The sequence below is a fragment of the Enhydra lutris genome, unplaced genomic scaffold (genome assembly GCF_002288905.1).
Source record: "Enhydra lutris kenyoni isolate GAN:26980312 unplaced genomic scaffold, ASM228890v2 scaffoldscaffold45, whole genome shotgun sequence".
Classification (NCBI taxonomy): domain Eukaryota; kingdom Metazoa; phylum Chordata; class Mammalia; order Carnivora; family Mustelidae; genus Enhydra; species Enhydra lutris.
The window spans coordinates 7,148,272-7,164,294 of NW_019154129.1; the positions used below are offsets into that span (position 1 = coordinate 7,148,272).

The 16,023-nt window shown below is 52.4% G+C and overlaps 1 protein-coding gene across 9 annotated transcripts in view; it reads right to left on the reverse strand.

The window, feature by feature from the left end:
• Nucleotides 1-14,262, reverse strand: part of LOC111156254 (class II major histocompatibility complex transactivator) — a 46,184-nt gene extending 31,922 nt beyond the window's left edge. Inside the window, exons 1-3 of one of the 9 annotated variants that reach the window (XM_022517015.1) lie at nt 5,980-6,028; nt 5,458-5,672; nt 2,921-2,995 (exon numbers count right to left, since the gene is read on the reverse strand). Coding sequence is in view for 4 of the 9 variants with exons in the window: in XM_022517012.1 (XP_022372720.1) it covers nt 13,965-14,247 (283 nt within the window). In the remaining 5 variants the exon portion in view is untranslated. Of the gene's footprint in view, nt 1-2,920; nt 2,996-5,457; nt 5,673-5,927; nt 6,357-13,964 lie in introns of those variants that run through there. The other 8 variants (XM_022517016.1, XM_022517013.1, XM_022517018.1 and 5 more) reach the window with 8 other exon arrangements.
• Between the last annotated feature and the right edge of the window lie 1,761 nt (nt 14,263-16,023).

Genomic DNA, 16,023 nt, shown 5'->3' on the forward strand with positions numbered 1-16,023 from the left:
GGACAAGCCACCTATCTAGTCTGGACCCCCACTGAGGACATGCACCTCGTTGAGACTTGGAAAACCTTTGGGATTTGCATGATAGCACCTCAGCTGGAGCATGTGCCCAGAGAGCCAGTGACCGGGGGTGAGGGGTTCAAGGTGGGGGACACAGGATGAGAAGGCAGGAGCCCAGCAGTCAGAGCTACAACTGGGGAAGGAGGCCTGGTGGGTGCTTGTCCAGAGTGCCAGCCCCCTCCCAGCTGTCCCGGCCCCTCCCACCTCCAGGCGGCCTTCCCTCTGCATGCCCCAGCATTCCAAGCTGCAGTCAGTGACCTGGAAAGGAGTCCAACGGGATTTCCCCAAGCCCCGCTCCCGGAAGACAACCTGAGCCAGGAATTGGGATGGGGAGGGGAATGAGCAACCTGCGGCCAAGCCAGGCCCTCTGTGAGGGGAGGGTTAGAGGCTCTGAGTCACAAACCATGGGCCAGCCCTGCCTGCCAGCATCCAGCGACAGAGACGAGCCATTGGCAGGTTTGGCTGTGAATCAAAACTGCCTGGAAAGGATGCTAAGCACACGGCACCCTGGTCCGACTCCCAGAGATTCTATATTTTTAAATGAGCACCCTCTTGTGCCCCCTTGCACACACACCGGCCTTGTATTAATTAATTAAATTAAATTAAAATGGGTTTTATTTTCAAGACAACCTGACTTTCCTCTTGCCAAGAAAACACTGCGCCACTGCTGGGGTGACTTTTCTTGTGCCCTGGTAGGTCTGCAATTCTCCTTCTCCCAAGTGACCCTTCCAGACTCTCCATGTCTGCCACCTTTCCACTTCTCCCCAGCTGAAAATCCTAGAACCAGACTTCACATTTTCCTCAATTCTCCTTCTCCTCCTTCCAAGAGTCCCTGTCTACCGCTGTGCCCTTGATGGAGCTGTCACCAGCCTCACACCCTGGGTGGTTACAGCTGCTACTGGGTCCCCCAGTCCAGTCTCTCAAACTTCAGGTGTTCATCTGTCCCCTTTACAACTTTTGGGTCAGATCTGCCTACCACCTATTCCATAATTTGCCATAATTTATATTGTCCTTGACTTGACTATTTAAAGAAACAAATGTATTTATGTTAAAAGAAGACCCACCAGAATTGAAAGCAGGCGATCAAACACACACCGGTACACAGATGTTCGTAGCACACTCTTTGTAACAGACAATAGGCATAAACAACTCAAGTGTCCATCAACAGATGAATGCAGAAACACCATTCTGGGGGCGCCTGGGTGGCTCAGTGGGTTAAAGCCTCTGCCTTCGGCTCAGGTCATGATCTCAGAGTCCTGGGATCGAGCCCCGCATCGGGCTCTCTGCTCGGTGGGACGCCTGCTTCTCCCTCTCTCTCTGTCTGCCTCTCTGTCTACTTGTGATCTCTCTCTGTCAAATAAATAAATAAAATCTTAAAAAAGAAAAGAAACACCATTCTGTACACTGGAATCCTGTGTATTGGAATATTACTGAGCCATAAAAAAGAAGGACATGGCAACACCTGCTACAACAAGGAGAAGCCTCAGAAACATCACACTCAATGAAAGAAGCCAGTCACAAAAGGACAAATTCTACAGCATTCCACTTACACAAGGCACCTCGAGTGGTCAACTCCAGAGACAGAACAGCAAAAAGTGGTGGCAGGGGGAGGGAGCCAGAATGGGGAGTTCGTGGGTCCTGGGGACCAAGTTTCAGTTTGGGGCAATGAAAAGGTTCTGGAGAGGGATGGTGGTTGTAGAGCAGTAGGAATGTATTTATCACAGCTCAGTTGTATACTTAAAATGGGTTTGTTGGTAAATTTCATATTATCATTATTAAAAAAAAAAAAAAGGAAACTTTCTATCACTCCCTCCCATGGTGGGGAAAAAACCCAGCATCACTTGCCACTAAAAACAAAACAATGTTGTCACAATAAGGTCAGCTGCCTACCACTCTGTTAAAAAGTAGCACCAGCCAGTGTGAGTGTGGTCAAAGATGTCTCCCCACAAAAATGGGGAAGGCGGCTAGAGAAAGAATCAGAAAAGCAAGGGATCTATTCCTCTCCAGGAGACTCGGGGTCAATTAACACCTCTTTGAGAACTGTCTGGGGACCACCCATCAGGTACTTGTCAAAGTCTAGAAACCTCCCTTCCGGGCACAACTCCCCCCCTCCCCCAGATCTTTCCATACAATCCCTCCAGGAGCTATAATGCTTACTCCTGTCACAGGTGTATTTTTGGTGACTTTGCCCAAGGGCTTCCAGACTAGCCATCTTATAGATGTACCTCGGAGACGGAAGTCATTTATCCGGGGTGACTGATGGCGAGTCTGAAAGCCAAGTCCAGAAGCTTCCCTCTCTTCCTCAGGCCACTTCTCTGATTGCCTGGGATTGACCCCGGGCCATGCTGTTGAGTCCCTTTGCTAATTTCCTGACTACTCTTCACAAGGGACCAGGGGCTGAGGTCTCAAGAGGTAGGACCAGGTCCTGGCCATCAGACAGGAGACTGTATCCAGATGACTCTGCCTACGCAGGACCTGCCCTGCATATGGGGCTCATGCCTCTGTCCAGGCCCTGAACTGGGCTCTCCACAGACTTGGACTCAAATCTTGACCCTACCAACAGCTTGACTATGTGACCTTAGTTACCAAATCTCCTGGGGAAGTCCCTGGAGGTTTTGTAACATGGTGAGAGAACAGGGTTTGGACCACATCAATGCCTTTCACTGCATGTTTATAACCTCTGGGCCTCTGGCATAGGAATCACCAGATAAATGGTTTAGCCCAGGCAGGGCCCAGGGGCGGGACCAGGAGCCCTCATGCCAAACAGGCGACTCCCTTGTACCGGAAGCCTGGGACCCCCTGCATCTGTTCTCTCCGAGGATCTTTCTTGTACATCCTGGGATTTTGGAGACCAGGTCCTTACCTAAGGCAGCCTGGAGTTTGGAAGGTGATGATTTTCTGAGGTCTCTCTCCCTCCCCGTCTCAGCTCCACCAGGCCCTAAAGCAAAGAAGCACCAATTTCCTTAACCTTCTGATTGGCTGGGAGTGTTTCTTTTCTGGGTTGGTGGGAAGGGGGGTTTCATGGATGGAGAGCGCCTTGCCAAAGTTAGGAACGTCTGGCTGCAATTGTAAGTGGGACGCTGGGGACAGCTGGGCGTCTATCTCCTGCTCTGTGACACCTTGGATGGGGGGAAGACGTGGGACTCAGAAGAGAGCTGTGGGCTTTAAGGCGGAGCTAGACATGGCAGTTCCAATTCTGGCATTCTGCGTCCCCAGAGATCTACCCCCACCACCTGTTTCTGGGGTTCCTTGGTTTCTCTCCTTGGAAGACGGGGCTCAGGACCCCAAAGGGAGGTGGAGATGTCAGCCCTGTCAAAGCCATCCCAGAAAGCTGCGCCCCACCCCCACCCCAGATGATCGAAGAGAGGCTTGGAATTGTATAAAATAAAAAAACCCATAAGAGACTCCGTTTTAAAGTTCCATTTTCCTTTCTAACTAATGAATTCTTGAACTGGCAATTGCTTTTACAATTGTTTTACAAGCAGCTGCTCAGGAGACAGGAGAGTCCGTACCTCCAAGGGTCGGTTTCGTTCGATAGCACCAACAAAACAATAAGATAATCAACAGAAGGGACTCAACCAGTCAGCACCACATTAGCAGGCCTTTTCTTCTCTGCTCTTCTTCACCTAAATCATGTCATCACCCGCTCCCCCTTTCTCATAAAAACCCCCGGCTTTCCCCACACGGAGCAAGATGCTTTCCTGCGCTCCTTGAATTGCAATTCTGAGAACCCAAATCAAGGTCTTTGCTCTTTTTCAGGTTAGCCTCCCAGGGGGAGAGATGTGAGGATTTCCCCAGGGCGCCCACTAAATGTTGGTGCCCCCCCCATAAGCTTTTCTGCAAAGCACCCCCCACCCAAGGGCCAGAAACCTGCACTGCTGGGTCAGAGTGGTGCTATGGTCCAACTGGAAAACAGGCTCAGAGAAGGGCGGCCAGAGACCAGAGTCCCCATAGAGGGACCTGTGTGTTCCTCTCTAAGGCGCACCCCACAGCGGCTCTCCAGACTCTAGGAGGCACAGAGGGTGTGTGAGTCCTGGGTTTGGCTCCCGCGCTGCGCTCCGCTCCGCACGCTCCTCCCGCGCCCCTGAAGTGCCAGCAGCCCTCTGCCTCCCGCCGGCCTCCCCTCGCCCCGCACTCTGGGCCCCGCGACCCTGCGCCGCGGTCCGACTCCGTGCCGCGTGGTCCCTGTGTTCCAGGCTAGGGATGCTGCAAACGCGGACTTTCCCGGGTCTACACTCCGCACGCGCTGTTTCCCTTCCTCCCAGCTTTCCTGTGTGACCTCAAGAAAGCAGCTGCCAGCCTCTGAGCTCGATTGCCCAGCAGACTTTCAGGGGTGCAGGGTGGGGAGCCCTGGTCACCTACCGCCGCTCCCCGGAGTCCCGCGTGCTCCCAGTGGCCTCTCCTTCCTGCCCGTTCTGGGGCTGCCACGAGACTGGGGCGGGTCTGTTGGCCAGCCACCCCACCTCACCCCCCTACAGGCGTCCTTTTTCTCTTTCACTTTCTCTCAGCGCTGGGATTTGGGCCAAGCTGGGGAGTAAGCAGGCTTGCTGCACCCACCACGTGCTTTCTCCCAAGCACCCAGCTCACATCCCAACACTCATGGGCACTTCCGGAGCGTCCATCAGCTCCTGGAAATGGCCAGTCCCCTGCTTCTGGGGAGCCAGCATGCCCGGGGGCATGCCATTTGCAAGCACTGACTTGTGGGCTGCTCACGCTGGCTTTGGGGTGGCCTCCATATCTCTCTAGCTCAGCCCAGCTATGAAGGTGGCAAACCACCCTTACAGGCAACGCGGACCCAGAGACTTGCTCAGTGAGCCATGCCCTCCTGGGCAGCCAAATGCCCTCCAGAGGCAAGAGAAAATGCCTCCGGGACCTTTGTGGGCTGGAAATTCAGCCTTGGCAAGCCATCACCACATCCCTAGGACTACATTCCTCCTGCCTTTTCCTCTTCCGGAGGTCCTGGACCCCAGCGCCACCCACCATGAGACTGTGGGGAGGGCACTTCCCTTCCCAGGCTTGGAGTTCCTGTCTGGAATTGAAGGGGTGGGTCGAGGTCACTCCTGACCTCTCCTTCCCCATCAAAGCTCCTCACAAGCTCTATCCAGCAGAGCTGGCAGACATGCCATCAACGCGTGGGTCCAGAGGAAGACATCTCACCGGTGTCTGAGGACAGGAGTCTCATCCCTCCAAAATGCACTACACAGCGACACCAGCAATGCTGGGTTTCTATGATGATATTTGGTTCCTACAGTGTGCCCAGCAGTGTGCTGGACTTTGGTTCCTCACCATTATCCTGTCATAGAGTTTTTAACAGCCCAGGAAGAGAGCCTCAAAGACGGTTGGGGACATATTCTGCATCACATCCCACCCAGCCAGCAAGCAGCTAGGATTCAAACCCACCGCGTTGACTTCAGAGCCGGGGCCATCCGTCTCCTTGCCCCCACTTCTCCCCCCAAACAGAATTCAGAAACTGGGGAGAGGCGAGCATCTGTCCAGCCGGCTGGGGCTCAGCAGCTACACCCAGGACTCCAGCTTTGATTTTCCTGCTTCTTCTGGGGGAATGGGGTGAGGGCTGGCAGGGATCCTGTCCTTCAAGGGCACCCCTCTGTGTTTACCTGGTAGAGAGAAGACCTGTGGTTGGCTGAGCTGAGCCATCAACACTGAGCGCGAACGACACGCCTCCTGCAAGTTGGCCCTCTAGAACCCTTCAGCGCTGATAAAGTGCTCTCACCTGGGCCAATCTGAATGTCCCTCAAGTGGAAGGAAATAATCAACCACCTCACTTTTCCCAACAGCCCAGATAGGACAAGGACCCCTCTCTCTGCCCCCACCCCCCAGTTCAGAGATGGTGGGGCCAGTGGAGACCTTACCCTAAATCAAGAAGCCTTCTCAGACCCGGACTTCCTTCACCCCCACTTTTACCTTGGGGCTCTGGCAGGTAGGACCCCGCAGGGCGTGGAACCAAGCAACGCATGGTGTGGGAGACCCCGTGGGGCAGCGGCTTTGGGAGTCTGGCAGCTCCCCCTGGGGCCCTCAGCCTGTCCAACGATGCCTCTGAATGCCTAGCTCAGGAGCAGACAGCTTCATCTCCAGCTTATCCACCTATACAAGTCAGGAGCCCACCAAGACTAAGCCAGCATGCAAAGGAAGCAAGCAAGGGACCAACAGACAACTCCCCTCTCCGTGAAGTGGAGTCAAGCTGTTGCATTTCTCTGTCTAAAACTCTCTAATTTGCCCACACTCCCTTAAACCCTCCCCGTACCTCTTATGGTAATTTCAGTTCCTTGTTGTGGACCAAACAGGGTAACCACAGAAGACAGAGAGTTGTCTCTTCTAGAGGGGCCAACCTTTGACAAAATGACATTCTGAAATCATGGTGACCCCAGTGGAGCCTCACTGGTACCAGCTGCCAATTCCTGCCATCTTCTGCACTACGGGGCCGGGATCAGAGCCCCCCAGATACCTCAAAACAAGCTGGGCCCCCCAGCTGGGGTCCAGCAGGTTTCCAAGATTCCATTTTCCTCCCACACCAAACTGCCCGGAATTGCCCCGGTGATCACGTATGGCCCAGTTGTGATTTTTATTCCAAGACATTGGACCAGAATGTTGAATGCCACATAAAACAATGTTATCCCAGATGCGGTCTACTTACAGCCAGATGGTTTGGGGTGACCCACAGGGAGAAAGTTAGTGCCTCTGCAGGTCTCTACCCATGCTCCTGATGGCATCTGGGGGAAAGTGTTTGTCAAGCTAATAGGTCTTTAACACCTCTTGGAATGCAGGGTACATCCCTGTTTCCCAGAAAGCCATCCCTAGTTACCAGCCTTCAGCCAGACAACAGCATTTGATTTGTCTTGTGTAAACACTGCCCCGCCTTCCCGTTTCACAGTGCACTTCAGTGCGTGGCATACCTTTCACTTTTGGTGGGCATAAACTTCCTTGGAAAATAAAGTTGAATTTTTTTAAAAAAAATGTGAGTGTTTTGAAAAAACACCTGTCGAGTAAATAATAGTACGGAAGTTGTAAGCTGACCTGGGATGAATGAAGTTTGGGAAGCAATGACGAGGTCCTCCTTCCTTCATTTTTACTGAAAGAGCACTGGGTTGGGAGTCTGAGGAGCTGGCATCAAACCCCTGCTGTTAATAGCAGGTGCATGACCTTGGACCCCTCACTTCCCTTGTGTGGGCCTCGGTTTCCCCACCTACGAAATAAAGATAATGATGCCTATCTTTGTAACGTGGTTATTTTGAAACAGTCCCTGCTTTTAGAAGGCCCAGGGAGGAAGTAGGCAGACACATGGGAAATGCTGATAGTCAATTTGAAACACAGTCTTGCCTTGTGAGGCTAATACAACAAGACAGGAAAATTTAAGAAATCTCACCTTCCCATGACCTGGTGCCAAGGGAGAGGCACCTGCCCGCTCACTAGTCTCAAGGCCCCTTATGAGTGACCCTTGCTGTCCTCAGAGGCAGCCAGTTCTGAAGGCCACGACCGAGGTAGTTCTGAATCAGGTTCATGGCAGGGCAGAGTTGGCAATGAGAGTGACTCAGACCAGGGTGCACCTGCCTGGGTGCCATCATCTCTCACTAGGTCTGACCTCATCTTTGCCACCTGGTCTTCCCACATCCTCACTGACCCCCACCCCCCTGCCGCCCCCAGACCCCATACTCAAGAACCAAACCTGACCATGTATGTGTCAAACAGGTCTCTGAGCTGGGTGCTGACATGTACAAGGCTGCGTGTTTGGCGGATGCCAGAAGCTGTGGATTAGCACAAGGAGGGCCCCCCCACCCCATAGAGACACCGAGGAGGAGCCATTGGGGTGCCCAGCTAGGAGCTGATGGGGTCTGAATTTCAGCAGGGGCAGCGGAAACAAAGAGATGAAGACTGGGCAGGCTAGCATTATAGCAGAACTAGAATGCCAAGCCTCCTGCATGGGCAGGGCAAGGAGCAGAGCAGAGGGGCTGAGCTGAGCCCCGGATTTGCCTCTATGAAAACATCCTTCCTCCTGTTGGTGGTCCTCTTCGAAACTCCCTCCCTCCCTCCGAGATGGTGATCATTCTCCCAAGCCAGCCCGGGGCTGCTTTGAATACAATCAATTCCCTCCTGATTAGGAAGCCCTCTCGGTGGCTCCTCAAGCCAGCCTTGCGCTGAGCATGTGAATTTCTTTGCCTGCAGTCAGCATCCAGCAGGACAAACCACTGGTTACCCGGAGAAGCATTGAGCAAGTTGCCAGGTGGGGTCCTCTGTGAAGTCCCAAGGGAAGGACGTGGGGGAAACTTCTCTTCTGAGTACGCTTGTCATCCCTGGCTGCGGTGTCCCCAGAGAGACCAGCTCACCCTAGGTGGGTACCTCTGCTCGTGCCAGGCTGAGCTCCTGCCTTCTCCCCGTCGGGCTCTACTTTAGCCGCCGTCCTTCGAGGCCTGAGTTCTGGCTTCCAGCACCCTGCCACATAACATCAATCTTGGGCTTTACTCATTTTTAGAAAACTTGTTGCCTTGTACTTGGCAATGCATGGGTGAACTTCCCATTTCAGAAGTAGAGACTGTGCTGCCTTAGATTAGATCATGAGGTTGCTACTGTCTGGGGCCCAGTGATTTCTTTTCTTCCTTAAAAGTCACACTACTCCAAGATTTTTTGAATGAAAGAACCCAAGTTTGGATTAGCACGATCAAGGCAGGCTCAGGTTCCCAATGGTGAAGGGCCCCTCTTCCCTAGGTTGTAACTACCTTTTCTGATGCTTTTGGGTGACCACCGTGATCCCTAGTGGGGGCTAAGACAATGATTAAGGAGGAGGGAAGAAGTGTAAGGAAGGAAGGGAATGAGGTGAGTAGAGATGTAGGTGACTAGATACAATAAAACTGGTATGTATCCAAATGAGGCCCATAGGAAGGTGCGTAAGAACGCAGACCTAGAAGTCAGTGAAGACAGGAGCAAATGAGTTGGTAGGGAGGCAGGTAGATAAATTGATACGTAAAACTACAATTGGTTAGATAGATTGATTGGTAAATGTGTGTAAGTGGAAAACATATAAGATGATGGGTTGAGGGGCGCCTGGGTGGTTCAGTGGGTTAAAGCCTCTGCCTTCCGCTCAGGTCGTGATCCCAGGATCCTGAGATCGAGCCCCACATCAGGCTCTCTGCTCCTCAGAGAGCCTGCTTCCTCCTCTCTCCCTGCCTGCCTCTCTGACTATTTGTGATCTCTGTCTGTCAAATAAATAAATAAAATCTTTAAAAAAAAAAAAAGATGATGGGTTGATAAGTAGATATTGGTAGGTGGATAAGTAGATCAGGTAAGTTTGAGGGCAGGCAGATAAGTGGCTGGGCAGGTGCCCAGAGAGAGGAATGGACCCCAAGGAAGGACACCGGTAAGCTGCTTAAGGTAACGACAACAGAGAACAGAAACCGGCTCTGGTTGGGTCAGGTGCCCAGCTTGGAGCCGAGCAGAGAATGGTACAGGACACTGGTCAGCCTGGGAAAACCCATGGGGAAGTGCCAACTTCCGGGTGCAAGTGCTTTTCCTTCTGCGGCTTCTGGGGATGACGATGAAGTGGGTCTGGCTGGCGGAGAAGCCGTCCAAGGTGAATGGACGACAGTCGTCTCCTCCAGCATGTCTCCTTCCAGGAGGCAGAGTAGGCTCCCCCCAGATCGGAGCAGGAACAGGTCTTGGGAAGAGAAAGAGGCAGGTGGGACGGCACAGAGCCTCTCCTGTCTGAGTTCCAGGCTCCGGGGCTAAGTGCCAAATGAGGAAGGAAGCCAGAGGAAACGTTTGGCAGCGTGAGGCATGTCCCTTCCTTTCCAATAAATCAGGCAACATCCTAGAGGGAGACTTTGTTCTATGGTTCCTACAAGAGTCCTTATGGCTAAATATAATGCATCATGAAAACCTAAAGTGGCCAAATAACGAGAGAGAGCCAAAGCAAACAATAAAATAAAACATCCCAGGGACTGGGAGGTGGGGAGATTTCTACGGCTTCTGAGAACCCATGCCCAAAGGCACCGCTGGGCAAACTCTCCATTAGCAAACCCAAGCCGGCTGTCACCTTGGGGCCGTAGCTGCCCAAACACCAGCCCTGACATCGATGGGTCAGAATCCATTCCCTCCTTGCTGGAAATGCAAGCACCCTACATTAGATAATGGTCACTGGGTAACATTATCACTGCCATTTTACAGATGAGGAAAACTGAGGCCCAGAGATGTTCCAGAAAGAGCTCATAGCCACAGTCCTTGGAATTAGGGAGCTATGACCGGCACTCAGGCAGTGTGAGGGCAGAGACCATGTACCAGCCCAATGGTGGGGGTCCATTGATGCACTTCTCAGATATACACAGCACCCAAGCCCTCAGCATTGTGTTTTGCATGGAGTAGTTGTACCTAAATATTCTGTGTGGCCTCCCAGTGAGACTGTAGACACAATTGTTTTCTCTGCACCTCAAACCCCTGGTTTATTCTTCCTTGTCCAATTCTCCCTGTTGTGACCTCTCTAGAGCCAAGCACTGCCTTAGATAAGTTTCCAGCTACCATCTCACTTAATTTAACCCTCACTCTAGCCCTGAGGGCTTTATATCACCACGCCTATGCTCAAGATGAAGAAACAGAGGGTCAGAGTGGTCCGTCACAGGGCCGAGGTCACATGGTTTATAAGAAGCAGAGTGTGGCCTCACACCCAGAGCTCTCCAGTGTCCAGCCTGGTCCTTCTCCATCACTGCCAACCTCGCCGCCTCTTCTCTGTCCCCAGACCGCCTGACATGCACTGCTACCCACTGTCACCAAAGAGTGCCCCGGATGTTTGCTCTGATTCCCCAGGGAAGCTGCCCGGTTGTGTCAGGATAAAGATCTGGACTCTCAGGCCTCCCCCCATCCCCCGAGCTTGCCTGGGGTTGGATGCGCCCATGATGCCTCAGGTAGCAGAGTCGGACCTCCAGGGTCGCAGCCCCAGACGTAGGCATTCTGCACAACCGCACCAAGGCACCATGGTAGTCAAAGGTGACCTCGGAATCAGTTTGAAGTTTCAGGCCTAGTTTCAGTTTGAAGATGGTTAACCTGCTTTGGGTAGATTTACGGTATCCCTTGGGTTGTTTAGAAGAAGCAGCCAAGCAGAAAGTGCAGCGGTAGCTCTGGCCTTGGGACACCCAATAGTCCCCTTCACAGGCCATCTCTTAACCTCTCTGTGCCTCAGTTTGCCGTTCTGTAAAGTGAAAATAATGGTGGTACCTGAGTCATCCACTCACCCAGTCATCCCTCCCTCCTTCCCTCCCTCCATTCATGCGACCATCCAACATTCAACAATCGACATCACACACCTACCCAGCGCCAGGCACCGTGCTAGGCATTTGGGATACGATATGATCAAAATACAGATCCCTGCCCACGTGAAGCTTGTTTCCTAGTGGGAGAGCAGACAACAAACGACAAACATAACACAAAACTAAAGTATATAGAAGGTGAAAACCTCAGTCTAGGGGGGTGGGCTCAGAGTGTGGATGGGGACCTGAAATTCTTTTTTTTATGTTTTTAAGATTTTATTTATTTACTTGTCAGAGAGAGAGAGAACACAAGCAGGGGAAGTGACAGGCAGAGGGAGAAGCAGGGTCCCCACTGAGCAAGGAGCCCAATGCAGGACTCGATCCCGGGACCCTGGGACCTGAGCTGAAGGCAGATGCTTAACTAATTGAGCCTCCCCACATGTGGGGACTGCAGTTCTAAAGGGGATGCTCGGGGTAGGCCTTGCTGAGAAGGTGAAATCTGAGTGAAGAGCTAAGCAGGAAGGCCAAGAGGCTATCTGGAGAAGAATGTTCCAGGTAGTAGGAAGAGCACATGCCAAGGTCCTGTGGTAGAGAGCGTGCCAGGCCTGTCCCAGGGATAGTGGGGTTGCTAGTGTGGCTGGAGGAGATGAGCAGAAGTAGGGGATGAGAGACGGAGAGTCAGTCTGTGATGAGCCTTGTGGGCCACTGTCTGGATTTGGCTTCTTCTCTCAGCGATGGGGAGCCAGTGCAGGGTTTAGAGCAGTGGAGAGTGAAGATCACTAAGGGCTGTGGAGAGAGTTACAAAACCTTCACAGGGTGATTTCCTCTTCTGAACCCCCGTTGAAACCAGAGTCAGGGCCCTTTCTTTACAAAGCACACAATGCCCTTCCCCTTCTCCCTCTTTCCCTAAGAAGGCTGCTCCCTCTATCCTCTATCACAGCGGCACACCTTGTAGCCCTGTCAGGTTGGGGGGCTGAGCTGGAGGACAGGAAGAAAGGGTAGGGAGAGGGGGCGCCTTGCTCTTCTCTGTCTCCCACCCCGCTGTAGACCATGTCACTGAGCCCAGTTCCCTTTCTAGAGTCACATGGGCTCAGAAACAAAAATATGACATCCCTAGGGAGGAAACTGAGTTAAATAACAGGAACCAGCAGACGGGGGGTGGGGTGTTGAGGTGTCAGGCAGCCTCCCCATAAAGGAGCAAGGAGCGTGCCATTTGTAGGGAAGGAGGGCAGAGATGACTTCCCGCCCACCAGCCCTTGCCATCCCAGAGTGGCTTCTCCACCCCGTCAAGACCACACAGGCTGCCTGCACCCCCCATGAAGAAATCAGGGGGTCATTCAGGTGGGAAAGGGGGAGAGTAAGAGACATGTCCAAGAAACCAACAGACACCATCTGGGCAAGAACTTAACCAGGAGGAAAACCAACCCTCTGTAAATCCACGTCTGGGCAGAAGAGTGGGAGAAACACATACACCCCTCCACCCCCCAGTAACCCAATCAAGACCATCAGAAGGCTTTTCACTCCTCAAAGCCAGGTTGGGGATGAAGTTTGTCTGCCTTCAAACCCAGCTTCCACCACCTCCCACCTGGGGACCCGTGGTGGGGTCACCTTGGGTGGGGGGCACATCTGGGTTTCCTTCATTCGGTTAGAACTGAAGGCTGCTGTGTGCTTAGTTGGGACCAGGCACGTGGCCAATACTCAATCAATGTGAATCATCGCGATCCTCTCCCACTTCAAGTAACTCCGAAACCATAAGGAGACCGTGAATGCCTAGAATCTGCGGCGATCTGTCATAAAATTGGGAAAGCCCAGATCTGGGTGGAGCAGGAGGCAGAGCAGACCTGCCTCTTTAGGAAGAACGTTGTTGGCAACAGAGCGAGAACCTCTGCAACAGGGAAGGAAGACCTACACGGTCTGCGGGGCCGGGGCGTGGGTGGGGGCACCTTGGTGAGGGCTCATTTTTCCGATGGAAGATGCGTCAAGTGTCGTCAATGCCCTAAAAGTAAGACACTCTTCCTCTCTTCTCTGAACGGGTTCCTGTTCTCGGTCTCTGTCTCCCTCCTTCTCTCTTTTCTGTCTCACCCTTTTGATTTCTGTCTCTCGCTGATGTACAGGCGTACACGGACACACATGTGCACACGCACACACGGGCGCACACACCACAGACGCACGTACATGTGCCCACAGAGTATCCTCTGTCCTCCAGCTTCCTGGCTTGTCCTCTCTCTGGCACCTGGTTTCTCCGTGTTCAACCCCACCGAGTGCCTGAAGCCGTCTTCCCCACTGGACCGTGAGCCCCTGGCAGACAGGAGTGCATCTGTAGCCCCCAGCCGGTCCCCAGCACAGTGCCTGACACATCAAGGCCACTCAGAGTGTAAATCAAGCAGCCGTTTGTTTGCATGCCTCTGGGATGGTCTTTTCTTACGCAGAGCGGGAAGGGTGCTGTGTGGGCTCCAGGATACCCAGGATCACAGACCGGGTCCTTGGAGCACTTGCTGCTCCCGCCAGCTCCTCAGAGGCCCTGACTCCTATCCGGCTCTGGCTTCGCATCTGGGGATAGGGATGAGCATAAGGACCCTCCTTTCAGAGAGGAGGAAAAACCCATCCATGTACTGCCTACGGCCAATCATTGCTACTTGGGCTAAGGGGAAGCTGACTTACCACCGTGGTCCTTGGAGCCAGGGTCCCTCTCAGCCACCGGGAGCTGCCACCCACTCCACGCCCACCTCAAGAGGGCCAAGTCTGGGTCTCCTCTCTCCAGCAGGGTCAAGGAGATCTTCCTGGCCAGGGTCTCGCCATCAGGCTCGCGGAGCAGGGCACAGTGGTACTCCCGGGACAGGAGCTCCTTCTCCAGCATGTGGTCCAGCAGGGCCTGCACCTGACTCGGCCGACGGCCGGACAGCAGCATCTGGACCCGCGTCAGGATGCTCTGGAAGTGGTTCATGGCAGGGCTCGGAGGCAGGCCAGCTGCCTGAGCCAAAGCCTAGGATCTCTGCTCACCCCGCCTGCAGAATCCAAAACATGAAGTGAAAAACAGGATGAGGGAAACTCTGCAGTTGGGTGCCGTTAATTCCCGCTTGGGCAGGTTTCCTCATTCGTGTCGTAGGCTGGGGTGCCTGATGTCTGGTTGGAAATGGGTGCTCGGGCTCATTTGGACCCCACCGCTATTGGCTGGGACCGCCCACGTGCCTGGGTCAGAGCAGCCCCAGCCTGCACGTTTCCATTTGATCCAGTCTGGTATTCTCTAAAGGGGACTTGAACTTGCCTCTCTGGGAACTTACACAGTGATGGTCCTTTTCAGGAGTTTTATCACTGCAAGAAGGCAGTCGGGGCGTAGAGGTTAAAAAGAGCTGGCTTTGGAGCCAGTCTGCTGGGGTTGAAATCCCAGCGCTGCTTCCTAATTATATGAACTTGAGCAACTTGCTCAAACTCTTCCCAGCCCCCCTTCCTGCACCTGAAAAGGTTGGACGATGATCATCGTCCTCAATGCCCAGTTAGACGAGTGATGATCACAGCCCTGACCTCATAGAGTCGTTGGAAGAATTAAATGAGATAATGTCTGCAGAGCACCTAGCACATTACCTACAGCATGACAATGGTTCAAGAAAGATGAACCATTATTATTACTATTACTACTGTTGGTCATGCACATGACTGTCACCTTGGGCTTACCCTCACTAAATCTCAGTCCTCTCCTTAGCAAAAATCTCCCAGGGAAAGTTATCCACCCTCATTAAGTTTACCTGAGGATTAAAAAAGATAATGCATTGAATTGAATGAATGAATTGAATTGAATGAATGAATTGAATATTGAAAGGGCTTAGCGCTAGACCTAGTAAGCACTAACTGTATACAAATAACTATCTCGGATTTCCTAATGTACAAAACAGAGGCTTTGTGTGGGAGACTGTCTATTTGAGGATTCTATTCGGGAATTTCCCAACCCAGGAGTGCCTGGGCAATGCAGTCTCTGGGGCATCTGATTCTTAGTTTCCTCTCCGTTCATGGTCTCAGGATCGTGAGATCTGGCCCGGCACTGGGCTCCGTGCTCAGTGTGGAGTCTGCTTGAGATTCTGTCTTTCTCTCTAATAAATAAATGATTCTTTTAAAAAAAGTTCCCAACCCAAATTTTTTTTTTTTTTTTTTTTTGGTCATAACTGGTTGTTTCCTCTTATCATTTTTTTTTTTAAAGATTTTATTTATTTATTTGACAGAGATCACAAGTAGACAGAGAGGCAGGCAGAGAAAGAGAGAGAGAGGGAAGCAGGCTCCCTGCCGAGCAGAGAGCCCGATGCGGGACTCGATCCCAGGATCCTGAGATCATGACCCGAGCCGAAGGCAGCGGCTTAACCCACTGAGCCACCCAGGCGCCCCTCCTCTTATCATTTTGAAACACATCGGTGATCTCATTTCCTAGCCTGGCCTCAGCTCTACCATCTCTCAGATGGACTCATTTGCTTGTTCATTTAAATGAGACAAATAAGGATCTCAACTTCAGTATACCCGAGTAGCTCCTTTCTGAGCAACTCTACCACAGATAACAACTAACAACTCTGGGGTGGGGGTTGGTGGGGAGGACACAAAAAACAAAAGACAAAAAAACAACTACCTAAAGGCACAGAAGAGTGACCAGAGCTGGCAGATACCAGAAGGGAATCAACACAGGAAAGATAAGAATACCTCCAGTGAGTTTCAGCTCGAGGTTTTAGCCTGAAGGCAA